This window comes from Grampus griseus (assembly GCF_964374135.1).
Source record: "Grampus griseus genome assembly, chromosome: 9".
Taxonomy (NCBI): domain Eukaryota; kingdom Metazoa; phylum Chordata; class Mammalia; order Artiodactyla; family Delphinidae; genus Grampus; species Grampus griseus.
Genome location: NC_139003.1, coordinates 43,533,940 through 43,555,843, shown reverse-complemented (window position 1 = coordinate 43,555,843; position 21,904 = coordinate 43,533,940). Strand labels below are relative to the sequence as shown.

The window sequence follows — 21,904 nt, the reverse complement described above, 5'->3', positions numbered from 1 at the left end:
TACATCCATATCCAATTCCCCCTTCCATTTTCTCCTGCAGTCTGTGTTCTAGCCATGATAAGGTACTGTTTCCCACTCCCAAGTTCTCTTGCCCTTTGCGTACCTTTTGCTTTGTTCATGCTGCCTGTTCATTTGAGTAAAGAGAAGCAGTGGTGTAGAATGTTAGGTACTCTTGTTCTGGAGTCAATTCCCAGCTCTGTATTAGCTATATGACCTTGGGCAAGCTTTTTAATCTCTTTGTAGCCATTTTCCTCATGCACCAAAAAATGGGGATAATAATAATACCCACCATGTAGGGTTGTTGTGAGGATTAAATGAGTTAATCTATGTAATTGTTATGTAAAGTGCTTAAGACAGTAGCTGGCATGCAGTATATATCTAATTTTAACTGTTTGTTAATAATAATTGTCCAAAATTATGTAATATATTATTTTTACATTGCTTATAGCACCAGAGATGACTAGAACAGTAGGCTTTTCTGTTTATCTGAAAGGAAGTTATTTACCATCTGAATTGGAAGGAAATGCTGTTGTTTCTTATTCCAGACCTACAGGTAAGCATACAGTTGTTCATGAATTTACAAGCCTAATCACTTCTTTTAAGTTTTTGGAGTTATGAGTTAAATGTTTAAGTGTTTAAAATGGGAAAACACATTGTAAAATATTATTAAATGAAAAAATATTCTTTTCTAGTGTTAAATAAAAATGTATGTTCAAATTACTTTGATGTGTTATGAATAATTAGTGATAGTCTATTTAGCTGATTTCCATATGTAATGTTTGATTCTATCTTTTCAATTAATAGCAAATATGATGTATTTTTATTCCCACTAGAAGAATGTTATCTAGTCAGACTTCATGTATTTGAACTAAAGAGAAAAACCTAGTCTGAATTAGTAAAAAAGACTATTATGGGTTGCTGTAATATTAAGTCAGTCTTCAGAGTTTCAAACACTGCTTTAGTGATTAAATAAAACTATTATCTTACATGTTAAAATATTTAAGAACAGGATCTGTATTATTTCAAGAAACTCTTAATAGATCAAAAATGTTATCTTTAGTCCAGTGAGATCTAATTATTATAAATTTCAACTTGGGTTCAATTTTGTAGTTTTGTGTGTGTGTGTGTATGTGTAGTGAATTTTTCATAGTAACAGTTTGACAATTAGTTGATTGATAGAATAAGAATAATTAGTTATTGCTTTTTTTAAAAACGTTTAAATGTAGTGTAACTGATAGGGTATTTCAACAATGTTGCATTTGTGTTTTTTAAGCATTTCTGTACAGTTTTCTTAATTTAAAAAGCTTAGAGATGCCTTATTCATATTTTTTTCTCTCTGTTGATACCTACTTTGCTTACTTAGCAATGTTTTTATGAGACTGATGCAACTACCTACTGTGCTAACAAGGCACCTTGGCAATGTTTTTAATAATAGTAGTTCTTATTTTGTCTAAGTGAATTTTCTGTTTTATGCATTGACAACTCTATGCTTGGAGGTGATTTTGTAACTTTAGTACATGTTTTCAAAATCTGTTTCTCCTTCTTTGTAAGTTATTTTGCTTTAAATTATAAAAAAAATCATTTCTGGCCGGAAGTAACCACTTTAACCATTTACCTGTATTTTCAAAATTTGGGGTAACATAAATATTTTATGGTTAAATGGCTTTGCGAAAGCTGGCTTTGGAGAAATACAAATCTTCTGTAAGGGATCAAAGAATGATGGACTTCTTAGTTGGATGTTTCTGAAAAGAGCATTGAAATGTTCAGTGTTATTTTAATTTTGAGTTGTGAAATAAAAAACAGGAAATGTTGGCTAAAATCTCTAGATCATTTATCATTAACTGAACATCTCAATAATCATAGGCATGATTATACTTTTTATCTTTGTTACACCTTGTGTATGTAGTTATAGAGATTGTTGATGCCTTAATTCAACTCGTTATTTCATTTGCTTTCAAAGAAAAGTAGTGATAGTGGTTGAAAATAAAGAAATGGATTACCTAGCAAGTGGACAAAAGGCTTAAAAATTCATTACAAAGTTATAAAATCATTCAGTGAGCTTATGGTTGCACATACCATTTTTAGCTATTATGCTTTTCTAAAGACAGAATTTGAAAGACTATAAATTGTTACTAAACCAAAGAGCATAGGCATTAATTGGTTGAAAGTTAATTAGAAGTTAAAGTAAAAACAAGTCTATAAAAGTAAAAGAATACCATGACAAGCTGAAAAAAAATAGACATTTTTCCATAGTAGTATCTATTAACTAAAGTTATAATATAAGCAAGATTAACTGGAAATATTAATATTATATATTTGTCTTTCACTCAGATTTTTTCCAAAAAATTCATTTAATGCTCTTGATGTCATTTACATATTGAGTCTGGTTTGCTTTTGGCTAGATCATGTATCTTTACCTGTTTTTGCCACATTTATACTGGAATAACACCCTCTCATGGATTTCTGAGAATGGATGAAATATATTGTTAGATTTCATTTATTCATGTTACATTCTTCAATTGTGAATCGGCTTATCTTTATTGGAGGGCCATTTAAATCATCTGTAAGAATCTTCAAAATTTTAAATTATATTTTAAGCAGATATGTGTTAAGTTTGTGTTGTAATTTTATAACAGATAATTTGTTACATTTTCTACCCTATCCCTTTTTGAATTGCCTCTGATGGATAGATCGAAATCCTGAGGGTAAGTGAAAAGATAATTTAGAACAAAATGAATTTCAGAACTGAAATTTGGTCAGTTAATTCAATTGGTATTATACCATGAATGAATTCTTTTTATGGACTACTGTTTTAACTATAGCAACCTCTTTAGGGTGATTCAGTGCCTTGATCTGGCTATGGAGAAGCTAGTATATGTTTCCACTTATAGATACTTGTTATTCATTATTAGTTGTTTCAGAGTCATGAGAAACAATGAAGCTCCATGACTTTTTTGAACAAAACCAAAGGCACCACTGACAACTTATTTTTGTAAGTCATTGGTGATTTACCTGTATGCTCAGTTATCTTGGTTTACTTAAAAAGAGTAAGGAAAAAAATTCTGAATTCTAAATTGTATGATTCTGTATACCCCAAAATATTCACCTCTTTGATCAGAATGCCATGTGTACTCATTCTATGGGCCTATTTCTTGTCTTGTTAGAATTTGTGGGGGAATATCATCAAGGGACTAACCCCTTGAACTTGCCTGGGTCAGTGTTGTCACCATTTTGTTTTCCCCAAATCCTTTGTTTATTACTCTGCTATAATACTTATCATACTATGAATTTCATTAAGTTTGTTCCTTAGGTTCCCCTAGTAGATTTTTGAGCTCTTTAAGAGCAGGGTTCAAGTACTTAGGATTATATAGTATCTGGTTATATGACAGGTACTCTATAAGGATCTTCTACTTTGATTATTTTTCCTCCTAGACACAGACTTAATGTGATGGTTTGTCTTAGTTTAATAGCCATTTTAGATTAGTATTAGGTAATATTAATTAGTAATAATTAGATAAATAAAATACTTAAAAATAATGGCATTATTTACTCATATAGTTTTGGTGGTGCCAACAACCTGAATTGCATAGTGTCTGGGAGGTGAATATATATTTATATGAGAAATATTTTAATAGAAGTAAGCTTTTAGCTTAATAGTATAAAGTATGCTTGTCAAATTAGAATTTGGGTTATTAAAAATAATTTTAATAATGAATATTTACATTTTACTTTGCAAGATTTCATGTAACTGATAAGATTTTGCAATAACTTTTATAAAATACAATATTATTATTTAAATTATTTGTTTTGAGTTTTAAAAAAATCAGTAAAGGTTATTATTGAAAGGAATTTATTTCCTCTTACTAAAAATTCAGATCAAACCATGAGAAAAAAAAAATCACAATATATGGAAATTTTAGTATTTCAATGCAAACCTGAAGCTGGTTTTAATAATCTCTTATTATATATTTTAAAATTATAATTAAGCTTCAGGGAGTAGAGTTGAAATATTCAGCTTTACCTAGTAGGCAAGAAAATAATATGTTGCCACTTAGATCTTACTTACATAAGGCTTCAAATTTCAAAGACTTTTCCATTTTATTGGCCTGATCTGTTCAGGCTGTATTGCAGATAAGCAGTCCTGCTTTTACATATGGAAAAAGAGAAGCAAACGAGGTTTTATGTTGTCCCATAAGAGTTTGTCTCCATTATTTCTGCATTAAAGTTACATGACATGGGCAGTGTAAAACATGACTGCAGATGGAGCACAGTACGTAGCCAGACATAACAGGAAGGGATCAAGGAAATTCTGGCTACCAGACATTGCTACTGCTTTGGGGTTCCTTGTTTTCAATAAGAAATGACTCTAGCAGGCCCCTGGAAAGAGTTCTAAAGGCATTATGTAGATGTGTAATATATAGATATAGTTATTCTACTCTGGTATATAAGTTCTTTTTTCTTTTTTTTAAAGCACATTTTGGCATCCCTCTTGACAGTGATACTGGTCTCTTGGGTGTGCCAGGGGTAATTAGAATTCTCTTCCTGGAAAAATTGTTCTGTCAGGAGTGATTTTGATCTGAATTTTCTCTCTAAGTGTTAAATAATTTTGTGATTAATTGCACCATGGTAGTTGCGACTATCCATTTCCTCTAGTAGGCTAGAAGGGGACGTGTTTGAAGGAGAGGTGATTATATTTGTTTAAAAACTGTAGGAAAAGTCAGTGTGATGAGTGAGTAGGCCAATATTTGAGTATTACAAATGACCAAATTCTTCTTTTCTCTCAGCATTATATTCAGAGAGTTGAATAAGCCAAATAGAGACTGTTTTGCCAACTAAATATCACTGATGGTAGGCAGTTAGGATCAGTTAGGCTCTTTCAACTGAGTTGAAAGCTATCCTACTAGCAACTTTGGAAAGTCTTTAAGTGCAATATAATTCTTTCCTTCCTTATTACAGATACACATATGCATATACTCACACATACCTCTACATGTTTCTGGCTTCAGGTTCTTAGCTACAGTTATAGCCTGAAGAGTAACTGGTAGCCAAATCTGCATTCCAAGTTTCTTAAGAAAATGTAAATCTCAATAAAAATGTGCCACTGATAAACTCCATGTCTAAATACTAGACATTATATTTTGAAATGTTCGGGTTTTAATTTGATGGGAAGTAATATAAAATATTGGCAGTATAATTTTTCTTTTTAAAGGTATGGTTTCCTTAAACTGATTTCTAAAGGATTTCATACCCTTTTTTCCCTCCCAATGGTAAAACTTTTCAAGCTGCCATCATTTAAAAAATAGCCATAATCATTTTATTAAGTATGAGTGTCATCATTTTTCAAAGTAATGTTTTCCAAATGTCCTGTGAAACAGGTTTACAATTCCTGGAGAGAAAAGAAATTCTGGAGGGGTTCTTCAAATCTTAGCAACTGCAGACCATTGCCCTAGTGTGTGATATTGTCATTAACTGACTTAACTGAGCTGTGAATTGAGTTACAATGTATTTCCCTTCTTGGGTTTATTAGTGCTTGCAATCCATTTGTTTCAATTTCTGAAACATTTATACACCACCAGTTTCTTTAGCTCTGGGTTCTTGGAGTTTTAGGGTAATAATCTAAGTAACATAAGGCTAGTGTTGTTGATCATGATTAATTTTGTTTGACCACAAATTCAGTCAGTACCTGGTCCAAGTGAAGTAGAGCCACAGTTTCAGCAGTGTAGTTTTAGAAGAGCATTTACAGCCAAATTTTATTTGAACAATTAGCTCAGACTTTGGTTGAAAGTACATAGAAGATAGCTTCTCTTTGTGCATGTACAGGATTGTCAGAAGATGAAGCATTTTTTCCCTGTTATTCTATTCATTGAAAATGAAGGAACTGGAACTAGGTTTCAGTTTCCTTGTTCTTTCCAGACTGCATCTATTAATTGAGGCTGTAATTTATATATTGTAGAGGAAAAACATTAGTAGGTATATTTCCATAATATGGGGATATATGGAATATATGAAGTTGGAAAAAATAATGCTTTGTAATATTTTTTGTAGTGTTATTGATAGTTGTGGTCTGAGCAGTAGCTTAGATCACGTTACCATAATATTTTGAGTCAAAACATTTCATCATTTTAAAGTACAAATACACATGCCTCTAAAACCTCACAAAATGTCAGGAAATAATACCCTGGGACTTCTCTGAAGAGACACCAGTTATAGTTTGCATCTAGGATTCCAGGAGAAGTGAATTTAACATCTGTTGGTTATGAGCAAAAAATGAGCTATGTAAAATTTGATGGATAATAGATTATGTTGAAGAGAATGACAAATATGCTCCACATGCTCTGAAAAAGTATTTAATTGGCTTCATATATCAATATGCTTGCCATTGTTGATCTCTTACTATCCTAGTGAATAAGTAGTTCTGAAAAGTGTACTCCCAGCTTGGTAATAGAGTAAACCACACAACTCCAATTGGCATTAACAAAATATATTGCTAATTCTAGGAATCCTATTTGGGATCATGTCTCCAAACTTTACTGCTTCCGCTTTTGCTATTTTTAAGCTGCTCTCTGACTCCACCGTAAAGAAATAAAGGAATTAATGTGTGGATCTATCCAGTAGAGTAGAACATTTTAAGTTTTCCTTTTTTCTACAGTAGTTTACTAAGATATAGTTTTCTGTATATTATCTTTTGTCTTACCCAGTCAAAAATAGAATCCTAGTATAAAAGGAGAGAGAACTAAAGTTGTAGAATTGCTTTACTTGATTTATAAGTAGAGAGCTTAATTTGCTTTGGTTTCAGTTTCATTCTTTGTAAAAATATTAAAAGGAATGATTTTTAAAAACTTTAACTTCTGATATAAAACTCTTCATTGTTATTTATTTATGCAGTTACTTATTTCAATATACCTGTATACTTTCTGAAAAAATTTGAGAATTGAATGACTATGTAAGCCTTTCAAAATGTTGCTTAACAGTGATATGTAAAGTTAAATGGATTGAGAAAAATTCAATTTGTATGAAAGTAATATTCTTCATATTGATGTGTAAAATGACATTAGAATGAACTTCATTAGAACTTCAGTAGGGCAAATTCTGCTTTCATGCTCATAATTTATTGCAAATTGTTAATTGTATTTTGAATCTCCAATAAGTAAAAAAACAAAAATTAAAAAATTCGGGGGGTAAAGAAATGATTAGATATGGTCATATAGAGTCTTCCTGATATAAATTTCATATTCTTTGCTCGTTTTAGCGGATAGTCTTGGGTTAGGGCTAGAGCTTTGAAGGTCTTAAAGACAGTTCAGTAATTGAATATAACTACATATAATGTTTTATATAGCATTCAACTGTGATGATTTTTAAAATATGATATTACTATTAAAGGCAGAGTTTACCCCTATGCTCCTTTTTAAGATTTTATTTTTGCCTTGCACTTTTTGACAATAAAGTAAAAACATAAATTATGATAATGCTTTCTAGTTATTTCAGTTATGCTAAATGAAATGGGCAGGTAACAAACATTTAAACTAAGATATGTTGCTACTATGTACTACTATTAGTAGTACAATATTTTTCTTATTTGTCAAATTTATGAATATATGTTTCTCTTTATTTCAGGCATTCCTCGAGTTAGCCAATGTAAGTTTAGACTTCCCCTGAAATTAATCTGCTTACCAGGCCAGCCTTCAAAAACTGCAAGCCACAAACTAACTATTGATACCAACAAATCTCCAGTCAGTCTTCTCAGTCTCTTTCCAGGTAGGACTCTTGAAGTAACATGCCTGTAACATCAGAAATGTTAAGAATTTAGAATGGAATCCTTCATCAGCAGGTAATGATGGGGTAATTATCAGATAATTGTTAAGTCAGAATATAAAAGTGCCTCAAGGATTTTTTCGTTCTGTTTGCGGGTTCAAAGGAAATAGCTTATATCAACAAGGTAATAAAGCGTACCTTTTAAGTTTGATTAAAATTATTATAATCATTATTTTGCTTCAGTATTCAGAAATGAAAACATCAGATGTTTCTTTTTAGACTGTGGAATTTTTTGGCTTGGAATGTAAATATTTATTATTCATCTTTATTGTAGGTTTTCAAATATATCCCTTTTCTAAGCATGTAAATATTTATTATTTGTCTTCATTGTAGGTTTTTGGAAAGGTACCTTTTAAAAGCATATTCTTATGCCCCTGAAAAGTAACCTCATAAGTAGGTACTCTATGTGGTTGTGCTGTCTTCAGCAGCTGGAGGGGGCAATGTTCATTCTTTGCCTCCAGTGCTTTAGAAGGGGCTACATGTATAAAGCTAGAATATCACAGTGAACATTATTGGTAATTTGTGAAGGTGTGACTTTCTCCAGGTGTTGGTTTTTCTTTTCGAGTAGCTTAGAAAAGAGAGAGGCATTGTTTGGATGAAACATCTTTAGTTGCCAGGGTTTCTAATGTGTCGCATCTATTACCTTTCTTGGTGATGAGGTGGAATTAAAAAAAATAATCTGGGAATTAAATCGACCCTTTTAAATCCATCATTAAAAATCAGCACTGTTGACTGTAAGATGCATCTTCATCCTTGCATTAGTGAATGGATTTAGAATACAAGTATTTCCCACAAGGTTTAGAAATTTATGGTAAGTCAACTTTTGTGTTATTACCTACTTAAAGTGATTAAAATTTATTTTTCATTAATTTGAAGTGTTTTTAAAAGGTTTATTTATATATAACTCTATGAAAAATCTCCAAGATGCTCTTTATTACAGTTAATCTATTTAGTTTGAATGAGTTTGAATGAATGAGAGTGTGTGTGTGTGTGTGTGTGTGTGTGTGTGTAGTTAGCAAATAGTTTTGTACCTTTTGGTTTCTAATTCCCTTTCATTCCCTTTCTTCTTCGTCAATTTTCTTATAACAAATTTGGATTATAAAAAAGGCAGAGAGGGGCTTCCCTGGTGGCGCAGTGGTTGAGAGTCCTCCTGCCGATGCAGGGGACGCGGGTTCGTGCCCCGGTCCGGGAGGATCCCACATGCCGCGGAGCAGCTGGGCCCGTGAGCCATGGCCGCTGAGCCTGTGCGTCCGGAGCCTGTGCTCCGCAACGGGAGAGGCCACAACAGTGAGAGGCCCGCGTACCAAAAAAAGAAAAAAAAAAAAAAAAAAGGCAGAGAGTCACTACCTTTATAACATCTTATGCAAACATACTAGTTCCTTGGTCTCGTATTCTATCCTGACAACATAGTTGGAAATTGTATGTTGCGTACCAAATTTATTGATGCCTTTGAAAAATGTTTAAGACTCTGGCTTCTGAGTGGTCAATCTTTACTGTAGATGACTGAAACCGATAGAGATTGAATAAGAATGTATGCTTTTGACCAGAGAGGGAAACTCTGTAAGCTATGGATTGGTTAAGAAGTACTAAGGAAAGCTTATAACTCATCTGTCCTGATTTTGGACTCAGTTGTTTTGATGTCACAGGTATCTTAGGCTCGTCAGCATATATTTGCTTCTTATTCACTTTAGAAATGGGACTCAATGACAAATTTTAAAAATTTCCCCTGAGTCAATTTATGTAATATAGTTTGTTCTTTTTTTGAGTTTCCAGATTTGTGTTAATATTAAACATGCTGGAATCCTGTAATTGTTTAAAAGAAGTACTCTTGCTACTTTTTCACTTTTCATGATACGTTTCACTCTTGCTATATATGATGTTAAAGTTGCTATTACAAGTTATTTTTTAACGGAAATAAAATTAATGATATTCATAGAGAAGAAATAAAACTACTTTTAATCTACATCTCTTCCTATTTGTCTATTTCAGTTCTTTTTTTTTGTATATTTAAAATTAATTTTTGTTATTACAAAAGAAATGTGAAATTTAGGAATGAATAACCAAAAAGAAGAAAATGAAAGTTACTGGTAATTCTTACACCCAGCAATAATCTACTTATATTTCATTACATTTCCCTACTCTTTTAAAAAATATTTTTTCTAAGCATTTCATCCCCCCAAAGAATATTACTTGGCATATTGCTGTGAGACACCTTTCTATATAATTAGATTTTTTATTTTATGATTTTAATGATTACATACTATTCTATCATAAATAATTTGGCCAGCATTATATTTTTCTATATTTATGTTGTTTTCAGTGTATTAATATTGTAAATATATTATAGCAATATTTCTCTAAATTTATTATTTCTTTTTTTTTTTTGCGGTATGCGGGCCTCTCACCGTTGTGGCCTCTCCCGTTGCGGAGCACAGGCTCTGGATGTGCAGGCTCAGCGGCCATGGCTCACGGGCCCAGCCGCTCCGCGGCATGTGGGATCTTCCCAGACCGGGGCACGAACCCGTGTCCCCTGCATCGGCAGGCGGACTCTCAACCACTGCGCCACCAGGGAAGCCCTATTATTACTTCTTTGATGAATATGTAAAAGTGGAATTACTGAGTCAAGCAAAGGATAATAGTATTTTTAAAGCTTTTGAAATATAATGTAAAATTGACTTCCTGAAGGGCCATACTAGTTAACTCTATCAACAGTGTTTGAATGGAGGTGTCTAGTGCCCCAAATACTGGCCAGTAGAGAATATTATAATTATAAAAAGCTTTAATATGCTTAATGGCTATATAGAAAATATTTATTTACATATATATATAAATAATTATCTGGAGTGATTTTAGCTAAATGTGACTTAAGCAAGGTAATATGTATTTTTTATCTCAAATAAAGAGAGGTCCACAAGTGGGCAATGGAAGCTGGTATAGTGGTTTGTGAATGTTATCAAAGACCCAGCTTTTTTCTTTCTTTGCAATGTGCATTTTCTAGTGTGTTGGCTTGTTCCATGGCAATAAGATAGCTGCTTTGGCTTAAGTCATCATAACTGACTACAGGGCAGGAGGTAGGGGAAAGAAATAGCTATAGCAATGACTGTAACTTTTATCAGACAGGCATGTTTCCATAAACTTCTTAGGAGATTTCTACTTAGGCCTCAATAGCCAAAATACTGTCACATGGCCTCTTCTAGCAGTAAAGGGGGCTGAGAACTAATGTAGATGGGCTGGGGAAAAAGAGGCTGGGAATAGATGTTAAATTAGCTGACATTCAGTGTATGCCATGATACCAGTAATTTTACACAAAAATTTTACATAAATGTAATAACAGGGCTTCCCTGGTGGCGCAGTGGTTGAGAGTCCGCCTGCCGATGCAGGGGACACGGGTTTGTGCCCCGGTCCGGGAGGATCCCACATGCCGCGAAGCGGCTGGGCCCGTGAGCCATGGCCGCTGAGCCTGCGCGTCCGGAGCCTGTGCTCCGCAACGGGAGAGGCCACAACAGTGAGAGGCCCGCGTACCGCAAAAAAAAAAAAAAAAAAGTAATAACAAATAGCGTGCTATTGTAGCAGCCTTTTATGGTACTCAGATATATGGCTATCTTTCCTTGTCAATGAATTTGTATTTTAATGTTTACATAATATTCTATTGTTTAGGGGTGCCATGTACATAGCTTTTTTGTACTTCTCTGTTTCTCTTTGGAGAAATTCCTTGAAGATAAATGACTGAGTTAAAGGATATGCACATTTGAAAACTTTATTCAAATGCCAAAGTTACTTCCAGAATAACTGTATCAGGTTACAAGCCCAACATCAGGGTTTGTACCCAGGATAGCAGCTGGATTTAAAGCTTTTAAAATTTTTGACATGGTTAGGTGAAATATGACATCTCTTTTTAAAATTTGCATTTCTAAATTATTTGTTAGCATAGAAATTTTGTAATTGTTTTTAACTACTTGTATTCTTTTAACATATAAGGTTTATATTTTTAGGTAGTAAAATTTATTTTAAAATTTAATTTTATAACTGTTTTATTTAGTTTCAAGTTTTCATGTTGTGCTTAGAATGATTTCTATTTTAAGGTTATAAAATATTAATTATATTTTCTTCTGGTACATTTTAATACATTCTTTAATTCTGAAACACAGCTTCAGTACATTTTTTGTTTTTATAAAAAACAACTTTATTGAAGTATAACTTATGTACACATGTATAAAGTATACAATTTGGTAAGTTTTGGTGTTTGTATATACCTTTGAAATCATCCCTGAAATCATGATGCAGAAAATATCCATCACCCCAAAGAGCTTCCTTGTGCCCCTTTGTGATCCGTTTTTCCCCCATCCCCTGGCAACCACTGGTTTCCTTTCTGTCACTATAGATTAGTTTGCACTTTCTGAAGTTTTATAAAATGGAATTACTCAGTATGTGTTCTTTTTTGTCTGCCTTCTTTCATTCCCTTTTCAGATTATATGACTTGCACATATTTTCTCCCAGTCTATGGCATGTCTTCTCATTCTTTTAACAGTGTCTTTGGAAGAGAAGTTCTTAATTTTGATAAAGCCCAATTTATCTGTTTTTTCTTTTATGGATCATGATTTTAATGTTATATCTGAGAAATTTTTGCCTAACTCAAGATTACAAAGTTTTTCTTGTACATGTTTTTCTAGAAGTTTTCTAGTTTTCTGTTTTCTATTTAGGGCTCTTATCCATTTTAAGTTGATATTTATGTATGGTGTGAGATATGGATAAAATTCATATTTTTGCATATGAGTATCTAATGTTCCAGCACTACTTTTTTTTTTGTTTTTGGCTTCACCACGCGGCTTGAGGGATCTTAGTTCCCCAACCAGGGATTGAACCCGTGCCCCCTGCAGTGGAAGTGTGGAGTCCTAACCGCTGGACTACCAGGGAATTCCGCCAAACTACTTTTGAAAAGACTGTTTTTTTCTACTGAATCACCTTTGCAAAGTTGTTGAAAATCATCTGAATGTATATCATAGGACTATATAAATAATCAGAATGTATATATATATTTCTGCTCAGTTTGTTCCATTGATCTATTTGTCTTTGCCCATCAATATTGCTATATACCAGTAGCATAGTGTCTTAATTACTATATATAAGTCTAGAAGTCAGGTAGTGAAATTTCTCCAACTTTATTCTTTTATTTTCAAAGTTGTCTTGGATGTTCTAGATCATTTGCATTTTCACATGAATCTTAGAATCAGCTTATCAATTTAAAAAATGCCTGAGATTTTGATTGGAATTGGGATTTCAACTGATCTAATTCTATAGATCAATTTGGAGAGAAACAACATTTTAACAATATTGAACATGGTAAAATTTGCTCCACTTATCCTAGTTTCTTAAGATGAAAGTAGAGACCTTCCTTTATTTCGGGCATATTTTATTTTTCTCACTAAGAGTTTGTAGTTTTCAATGTACAGGTCTTACAAATCTCTGTCAGATTTATCCCTAAAATATATTTTGATGTGATTGCAAATTGTAGTGTTTTATTTCAATTTCAAATTGTTCTTTCCTAGTACATAGAAATACAATTGGTTTTTGTATGTTGATCTTGTATCACACAACATTGTTTCTACTAGCTTTCTTTTTGTAGATTTAATCAGATTTTCTACATAAATGATCATGTCATCTGTAAGTGAAAACAGTTTTACCTCTTCCTTGCCAGTCTGGAGATTCAGTTTGTTTATTTTTTGCTTGCTTTTTAACCTTGGCTAGAACCTCTGGGACGATGTTGAATAGTAATGGTGAGAGCAGACATTCAGTCTTTCAGCATTAAATATGTTTAGATGTAAGTATTTTGTAGGTGTCCTTTACCAGCTTGGGGAAGTTCCCTTTTATACCAGGTTTGCTATGGGTTTTATTAGGAATAGATATTTAATTTTTTCAATGCTTTTTCTACATCAATTGAGATATTTTATATCATTTTCTTCTTTAGTCTGTTAATAGGTGGATTACATTGATTAATTTTTTAATGTTAGCCCTACTGTGCATTCTTGAGATAAATCATACTTTATCATGATGTATCTTCCTTTGAATAGACTGTGGGATTTAATTTGTTAAACTTTAGTTTATAATTTTTACATCTGTGTTTATAAGGGATATTGATCTGTAAATTTGCTTCTTTATAATTTTGTGTCATTAATGTGGAGTTTATGGAATGAATTGGAAAATATTTACCTCCCTTCAATTTTTTTGAACAGTGTGCAGAATTGGTATTATTTTTTGCTTAAATAGTTGGAAGAATTCACTAGGGAAGTTTTCCAGACATAGAGTTTTCTGTATGGGATAGCTTTTAAACTACAAATTCAATTTCTTCAAAAGATATAGACCTCTTAGGTTATCTATTTCATATTGAGTGAACTTCGTTAGTTTCTGTCTTTCAAGGAATATGTACATTTCATCTGAGTTGTTGAATTTATTGGCATAAGGTTGTTCATAATATTTTCTGATCCTTTTAATATCTGTAGAATCTGTAGTGATGACAACTCACTCATTACTGATACTGCTAATTTGTGTTTTCTCTCTTTTTTGTTCCTGATCTGTTGACTAGAGGTTTATCCATTTTATCTCGTTTTGAAAATCCAGCTTTTGGTTTCATTCATTTCTTCTTTTTATTTTTTGTTTTCTATTCTTTTTCATTTCTCTCATATTCCTTTCTTCTGCTTACTTTGGGTTTAATTTTCTTTCCTTGGTTAGTTGGTTAATGCTATAAAATTTTCTCTAACTATTGCTTTAGCTGCATCCTACAAATTATGGAATGTTGTGTTTTTAATTTTCATTCAGTATAAAACAGTTTTAAATTCCCCTTTTGATTTCTTTTTTGACCCTAGTGTTATTTAGAAGTATGGTATGTAGTTTCCAAATTCTTGGGGATTTTCCGTACAACTTTTGTTATTGATTTGGAATTCAGTTTCACTGTGGTAGGAAAACATACTTTGTATGCCTCGAATCCTTTTAAATTTATTGAAACTTATTTAATGGCCCCAAGATAGGACTGTTTTTATAAATGTTCCACATGCATTGGAAAATAATGTATTTTCTTCTGTTGTAGGGTGGGATCTTATGTAAATGTCAGTTAAGGCAAGTTTTCTGATAATGTTTTTAATCTTCTATATCCTTACTGATTTTCTGTCTACATGTGTCAATTATTGAGAGTAGTTTGTTGAAGTCTTCAACTATAATTTGTCTATTTCTTTTCTTTTTTTTGCAGATCTGAAGTTTTTGCTTCATACATTTTAAAGCTCCGTTTTAGGCACATGAAAGTTTAGGTGTATAATGTTCTCTTGATTATTATGAAATAGTCTCGGTCTTTCTTAATATTCTTTGCTCTAAAATCTACTTTTATGATATTAATATAGCTATTCCAACTTTCTTTTGCCTAGTGTTACAGTGATATATATGTATATTTCCTTTTTTTACTTTTAAGATGTTTACATCTTTATATTTAAAGTAGGTTTCTTATAGGTAGCATACAGTTGAGTCTTGGCTTTTTTAATGCAATACAATATTATCTGTCTTTTAATTGGGGTGTTTAGACCTTTTTTTTGTTATAAATTTATTTACTTATTTTTGGCTGCGTTGGGTCTTCATTGCTGTGCACGGGCTTTCTCTAGTTGTGGCAAGCAGGGGCTACTCTTCATTGCAGTGTGCGAGCTTCTCATTGTGGTGGCGTCTCTTGTTGTGGAGCATGGGCTCTAGGCACATGGGCTTCAGTAACTGTGGCACGTGGACTCAGTAGTTGTGGCTCTCAGGCTCTAGAGCACAGGCTCGGTAGTTGTGGCTCATGGGCTTAGTTGCTCCGCGGCATGTGCGATCTTCCCAGACCAGGGCTCGAACCCGTGTCCCCTGCATTGGCAGGCGGACTCTTAACCACTGTGCCACCAGGGAAGTCCCTAGACCATTTATTTTTAATGTGATTATTGATATGGTTGACTTTAAATCTACCATCTTGCTCTTTGTTTTCTATTTGCCTCATCGGGTTTTTTTTTTTCTGCATTCTTTTTTTTTTTTTAAGAATTTTTTGATGTGGACCATTTTAAAAGTCTTTATTGAATTTGTTACAATATTGCTTCTGTTTTTTTTTATGTTTTGGTTTATTGGTCATGAGGCTTGTGGGATCTTAGCTCCCCGACCAGGGATCAAACCCGCACCCCCTTCATTGGAATGCGAAGTCTTTTTTTTTTTTTTTAACATCTTTATTGGAGTATAATTGCTTTACAATGGTGTGTTAGTTTCTGCTTTATAACAAATGAATGAGTTATACATATACATATGTCCCCATATTTCTTCCCGCTTTCATCTCCCTCCCTCCCACCCTCCCTGTCCCACCCCTCTAGGTGGTCACAAAGCACTGAGCTGATCTCCCTGTCCTATGCGGCTGCTTCCCACTAGCTATCTGTTTTACGTTTGGTAGTGTATATATGTCCAGTCCACTCTCTCACTTTATCCCAGCATACCCTTCCCCCTCCCCATATCCTCCAATCCATTCTCTAGTAGGTCTGCATCTTTATTACCGTCTTGCCCCTAGGAAGGCGAAGTCAACCACTGGACCGCCAGGGAAGTCCCCTCCTGCATTCTTTTGAATTGAGTATGTTTTATGATTCCATTTTATCTCCTTTGTTGTCTTACTCACTATACCACCTAGTGTTAATTTAGTTGCTTCTTTGAAGATTATGGCAGTGTTTCTCAACCTTTCTTTTATTATTTTCTCCACAAGACTATTTAGAATCTTTTTCTTAATCAGCCCCTCTGCACAGTTTTAGTACCACAGATAATCCTGTATATCTGTTCATATTCTATATGAATATCTGTTTTTATAGATAAAATGAGTAAGATTTTTCTGAACCCTATAAATTTTTTTTAACATCTTTATTGGAGTGTAATTGCTTTACAATGGATGAACCCTATAAATTGATTTTTGCCCCTTTGGAAGCAATATTTCCCTGTCAAAAATGCACAGATGCATAATACTGTATACATCTTTAACTTATCACAGTCTATCTTTAGGTGATAGTATAATGCCTCAAACATACTATAAGACTCGTACAATAGTATACTTCCATTTCTCCCCTCCCAGCCTTTGTGCTATTGTTGTTTTATATCTACATATATTATAAACCTTGTAATACATTGTTATGAATTTTGCTTTAAACAGTGATTATCTTTTTTAGAATTTTTTTTATATTGGAGTATAGTTGATTAACAATGTTCTGTTAGTTTCAGGTGTACAGCAGAGTAATTCAGTTATACATGTACAGTGATTCTCCTTTTAAGAGATATTAATTATTAAGACAATGATCTTATATATTTACTCATGGAGTTACCTTTTCCACTGCTCTTCATTCCTTTGTGTAGAACCAGGTTCCATCTGGTATCATTTTCCTTTTTCTTGAAGTACTTTGTTAACATTTCTTTTACTGGAGAAATACTAGTGATGAATTTTTTCAGCTTTTGTAGGTCTGAAAATGTATTTTTTCACCATTTTCTTGAAAGTTATTTTCACTAGGTAAAGATTGTAGGTTGACAATGTTTTTCTTTCAATATTGTAAAGATATTACTCCCTTGTTTTCTGGCATTGCATTAAGACATAAGCTGTACCTCTACATGTAATATGTCTTTTCTCTCTGGCTGTTTTTAAGATTTTTTCCTTTAAGAAATTCATCTTTGTTGTACCTTGGTATAGTTTTTTTGGTTTTGTTGTATTTTTATTTTGCTTGTGCTTGGTGTTTGTTAAGATATATATTTTAACATCTTTATTGGAGTATAATTGCTTTACAATGGTGTGCCAGCTTCTGCTTTATAACAAAGTGAATCAGCTATACATATACATATATCACCATGTCTCCTGCCTCTTGTGTCTCCCTCCCACCCTCCCTATCCCACCCCTGTAGGTGGTCACAAAGCACCGAGCTTATCTCTCTGTGCTATGCAACAGCTTCCCACTAGCTATCTATTTGGTAGTATATATAAGTCCATCCCACTCTCTCACTTCGTTCCAGGTTACCCTTCCTCCTCCCTGTGTCCTGAAGTCCATTCTCTACATCTGCTTCTTTATTCCTTTCCTGCCCATAGGTTCTTCAGAACCTTTTTTTTTTTGATTCCATATATGTGTGTTAGCATATGATATTAGTTTTTCTCTTTCTGACTTACTTAATCCTGTATGACAGACTCTACGTCCATCCACCTCACTACAAACAACTCAATTTCATTTCTTTTTATGGCTGAGTAATATTCCATTGTATATATGTGCCACATCTTCTTTATCCATTCATCTGTTGATGGACACTTAGATTGCTTCCATGTCCTAGCTATTGTAAATAGAGCTGCAGTGAACATTGTGGTACATGACTCTTTTTGAATTATGGTTTTCTCAGGGTATATGCCCAGGAGTGGGATTGCTGGGTGGTATAGTAGTTCTATTTTTAGTTTTTTAAGGAACCTTCATACTGTTCTCCATAGTGGGTGTATCAATTTACATTCCCAACAACAGTGCAAGATGGTTCCCTTTTCTCTACACCCTCTCCAGCATTTATTGTTTGTAGACTTTTTGGTGATGGCCATTCTGACTGGTGTGAGGTGATACCTCTTTGTAGATTTGATTTGCATTGCTCCAATGATTAGTGATGTTGAGTAATCTTTCATGTGTTTGTTGGCAATCTGTATTTCATCCATGGAGAAATGTCTATTTATGTCTTCTGCCCATTTTTGGATTGGATTGTTTATTTTTTTGATATTGAGCTCCATGAGCTGCTTGTAAATTTTGGAGATTAATCCTTTGTCAGTTGCTTCATTTGCAAATATTTTCTCCCAATCTGAGGGTTGTCTTTTCATCCTGTATATGGTTTCCTTTGCTGTGGGAAAGATTTTAACTTTCATTAGGTCCCATTTGTGTATTTTTGTTTTTATTTCCATTTCTCTAGGAGGTGGGTCAAAAAGGATCTTGCTGTGATTGATGTCATAGAGTGTTCTACCTATGTTTTCCTCTAATAGTTTTATAGTGTCTGGCCTTACATTTGGGTCTTTAATCCATTTTGAGTTTATTTTTGTGTATGGTGTTTGGGAGTGTTCTAGTTTCATTCTTTTAAATGTAGCCGTCCAGTTTTCCCAGCACCACTTATTGACGAGGCTATCTTTTCTCCATTGTATATTCTTGCCTCCTTTATCAAAAATAAGGTGACTATATGTGCGTGGGTTTATCTCTGGGCTTTCTATTCTGTCCATTGATCTGTATTTCTGTTTTTGTACAGTACCATACTGTCTTGATTACTGTAGCTTTGTAGTATAGTCTGAAGTCAGGGAGCCTGATTCCTCCAGCTCCGTTTTTCTTTCTTAAGATTGCTTTGGTTATTTGGGGTCTTTTGTGTTTCCATACAAATTGTGACATTTTTTGTTCTAGTTCTGTGAGTAATGGCATTGGTATTTTGATAGGGATTGCATTGAATCTGTAGATTCCTTTGGGTAGTGTAGTCATTTTCTCAATGTTGATTCTTCCAATCCAAGAACATGGTTTATCTCTCCATCTGTTTGTATCATCTTTAATTTCTTTCATCAGTGTCTTAGAGTTTTCTGCATACAGGTCTTTTGTCTCCTTGGGTAGGTTTATTCCTAGGTATTTTATTCTTTATGTTGCATGGTAAATGGGAGTGCTTCCTTCATTTCTCTTTCAGATTTTTCATCATTAATGTATAGGAATGCAAGAGATTTCTGTGCATTAATTTTGTATTCTGCTACTTTACCAGATTCATTGATTAGCTCTAGTAGTTTTCTTTAGGATTCTCTATGTATAGTATCATGTCATCTGCAAACAATGACAGTTTTACTTCTTCTTTTCCGATTTGGATTCCTTTTATTTCTTTTTCCTTTCTAATTACTGGGCTAAAACTTCCAAAAGTGTGTTTAATAATAATGATGAGAGTGGGCAACCCTGTCTTGTTCCTGATCTTAGTGGAAATGGGTTCAGTTTTCACCATTGAGAATGATGTTGGCTGTGGGTTTGTCATATATGGACTTTATTATGTTGAGGTAAGTTCCCTCTGTGCCTGCTCTCTGGAGGGTTTTTATCATAAATGGGTGTTGAATTTTGTCAAAAGCTTTTTCTGCATCTATAGGGATGATCATACAGTTTTTTTTTCTCCAATTTGTTTGTATGGTGTATCACATAGATTGATTTGTGTATATTGAAGAATCCTTGCATTCCTGGGATAAACCCCAATTCATCATGGTGTATGATGCTTTTAATGTGCTGTTGGATTCTGTTTGCTAGTATTTTGTTGAGAATTTTTGCATCTATGTTCATCAGTGTATTGGCCTGTAATTTTCTTTCTTTGTGACATCTTTTTCTGGTTTTGGTATCAGGGTGATGGTGGTTTCGTAGAATGAGTTTGGGAGTGATTCTCCCTCTGCTATGTTTTGGAAGAGTTTGAGACGGATAGGTGTTAGCTTTTCTCTAAATGTTTGATAGAATTCGTCTGTGAGGCCATCTGGTTCTGGGCTTTTGTTTGTTGGAATATTTTTAATCACAGGTTCAATTTCAGTGCTTGTGATTGGTCTGTTTATATTTTCTATTTCTTCCTAGTTCAGTCTTGGGAGGTTCTGCTTTTCTAAGAATTTGTCTGTTTCTTCCAGGTTGTCCATTTCATTGGCATAGAGTTGCTTGTAGTAATCTCTCATGATCCTTTGTATTTCTGCAGTGTCAGCTGTTACTTCTCCTTTTTCATTTCTAATTCTATTGATTTGAGTCTTCTCCCTTATTTTCTTGGTGAGTCTGGCTAATGGCTTATCAATTTTGTTTATCTTCTCAAAGAGCCAGCTTTTAGTTTTATTGACCTTTGCTATCATTTCCTTCATTTCTTTTTCATTTATTTCTGATCTGATCTTTATGATTTCTTTCCTTCTGCTAACTTTGGTGTTTTTTTTTTTGTTTCTCTAATTGCTTTAGGTGTAAGGTTAGGTTGTTGATTTGAGATGATTCTTGTTTCTTGGGGTAGGATTGTATTGCTATAAACTTCCCTCTGAGAACTGCTTTTGTTGCATCCCATAGATTTTGGGTCATCGTGTTTTCATTGTCATTTGCTTCTAGGTATTTTTTGATTTCCTGTTTAATTTCTTCAGTGATCACTTCATTATTAAGTAGTGTATTGTTTAGCCACCACGTGTTTGTATTTTTTATAGATTTTTTTCCTGTAATTGATATCTAGTCTCATAGTGTTGTGGTCAGAAAAGATATTTGATATGATTTCAATTTTCTTAAATTTACCAAGGCTTGATTTGTGACCCAAGATGTGATCTATCTGAAGAATATTCCATTTGCACTTGAAAAGAAAGTGTATTCTGTTGTTTTTGGATGGAATGTGCTGTAAATATCAATGAAGCCCATCATATTTAATGTATTATTTAAAGGTTGTGTTTCCTTATTTATTTTCATTTTGGGTGATCTGTCCATTTGTGAAAGTGGGGTGTTAAAGTCCCCTACTATGATTGTGTTACTGTCAATTTCCCCTTTTATGGCTGTTAGCTTTTGCCTTATGTGTTGAGGTGCTCCTATGTTGGGTGCATAAATATTTACAATTGTTATATCTTCTTCTTGGATTATCCCTTGATCATTAGGTAGTGCCCTTCTTTGTCTCTTGTAATAGTCTTTATTTTAAAGTCTCTTTTGTCTGATATGAGTATTGCTTCTCCAGCGCTCTTTTGATTTCCATTTGCATGGAATATCTTTTTCCATCCCCTCACTTTCAGTCTGTATGTGTCCCTAGGTCTGAAGAGGGTCTCTCGTAGACAGCATATATATGGATCTTGTTTTTGTATCCATTCAGCCAATCTGTGTCTTTTGATTGGAGTATTTAATCCATTTACATTTAAGGTAATTATCAATAAGTATTTTCCTATTACCATTTTCTTAATTGTTTTGGATTAGTTATTATAGGTCTTTTCCTTCGCTTGTGCTTCTTGCCTAGAGAAGTTCCTTTAGCGTTTTGTTGTAAAGCTGGTTTGGTGGTGCTGAATTCTCTTAGCTTTTGCTTCTGAGGCTGCTGGGAGAGATTTCCCTTTCTCTTCTTTGTTT

The 21,904-nt window shown here is 33.5% G+C and overlaps 1 protein-coding gene across 1 annotated transcript in view; it reads left to right on the top strand.

The window, feature by feature from the left end:
• BBS9 (Bardet-Biedl syndrome 9) overlaps positions 1-21,904 on the top strand; it is a 441,327-nt gene that overhangs the window by 188,889 nt on the left and 230,534 nt on the right. The window contains exons 14-16 of the mRNA XM_082662198.1: positions 449-553; positions 2,691-2,705; positions 7,615-7,755. Of these exons, the coding sequence (XP_082518324.1) occupies positions 449-553; positions 2,691-2,705; positions 7,615-7,755 (261 nt within the window). The remainder of the gene's footprint in view (positions 1-448; positions 554-2,690; positions 2,706-7,614; positions 7,756-21,904) is intronic.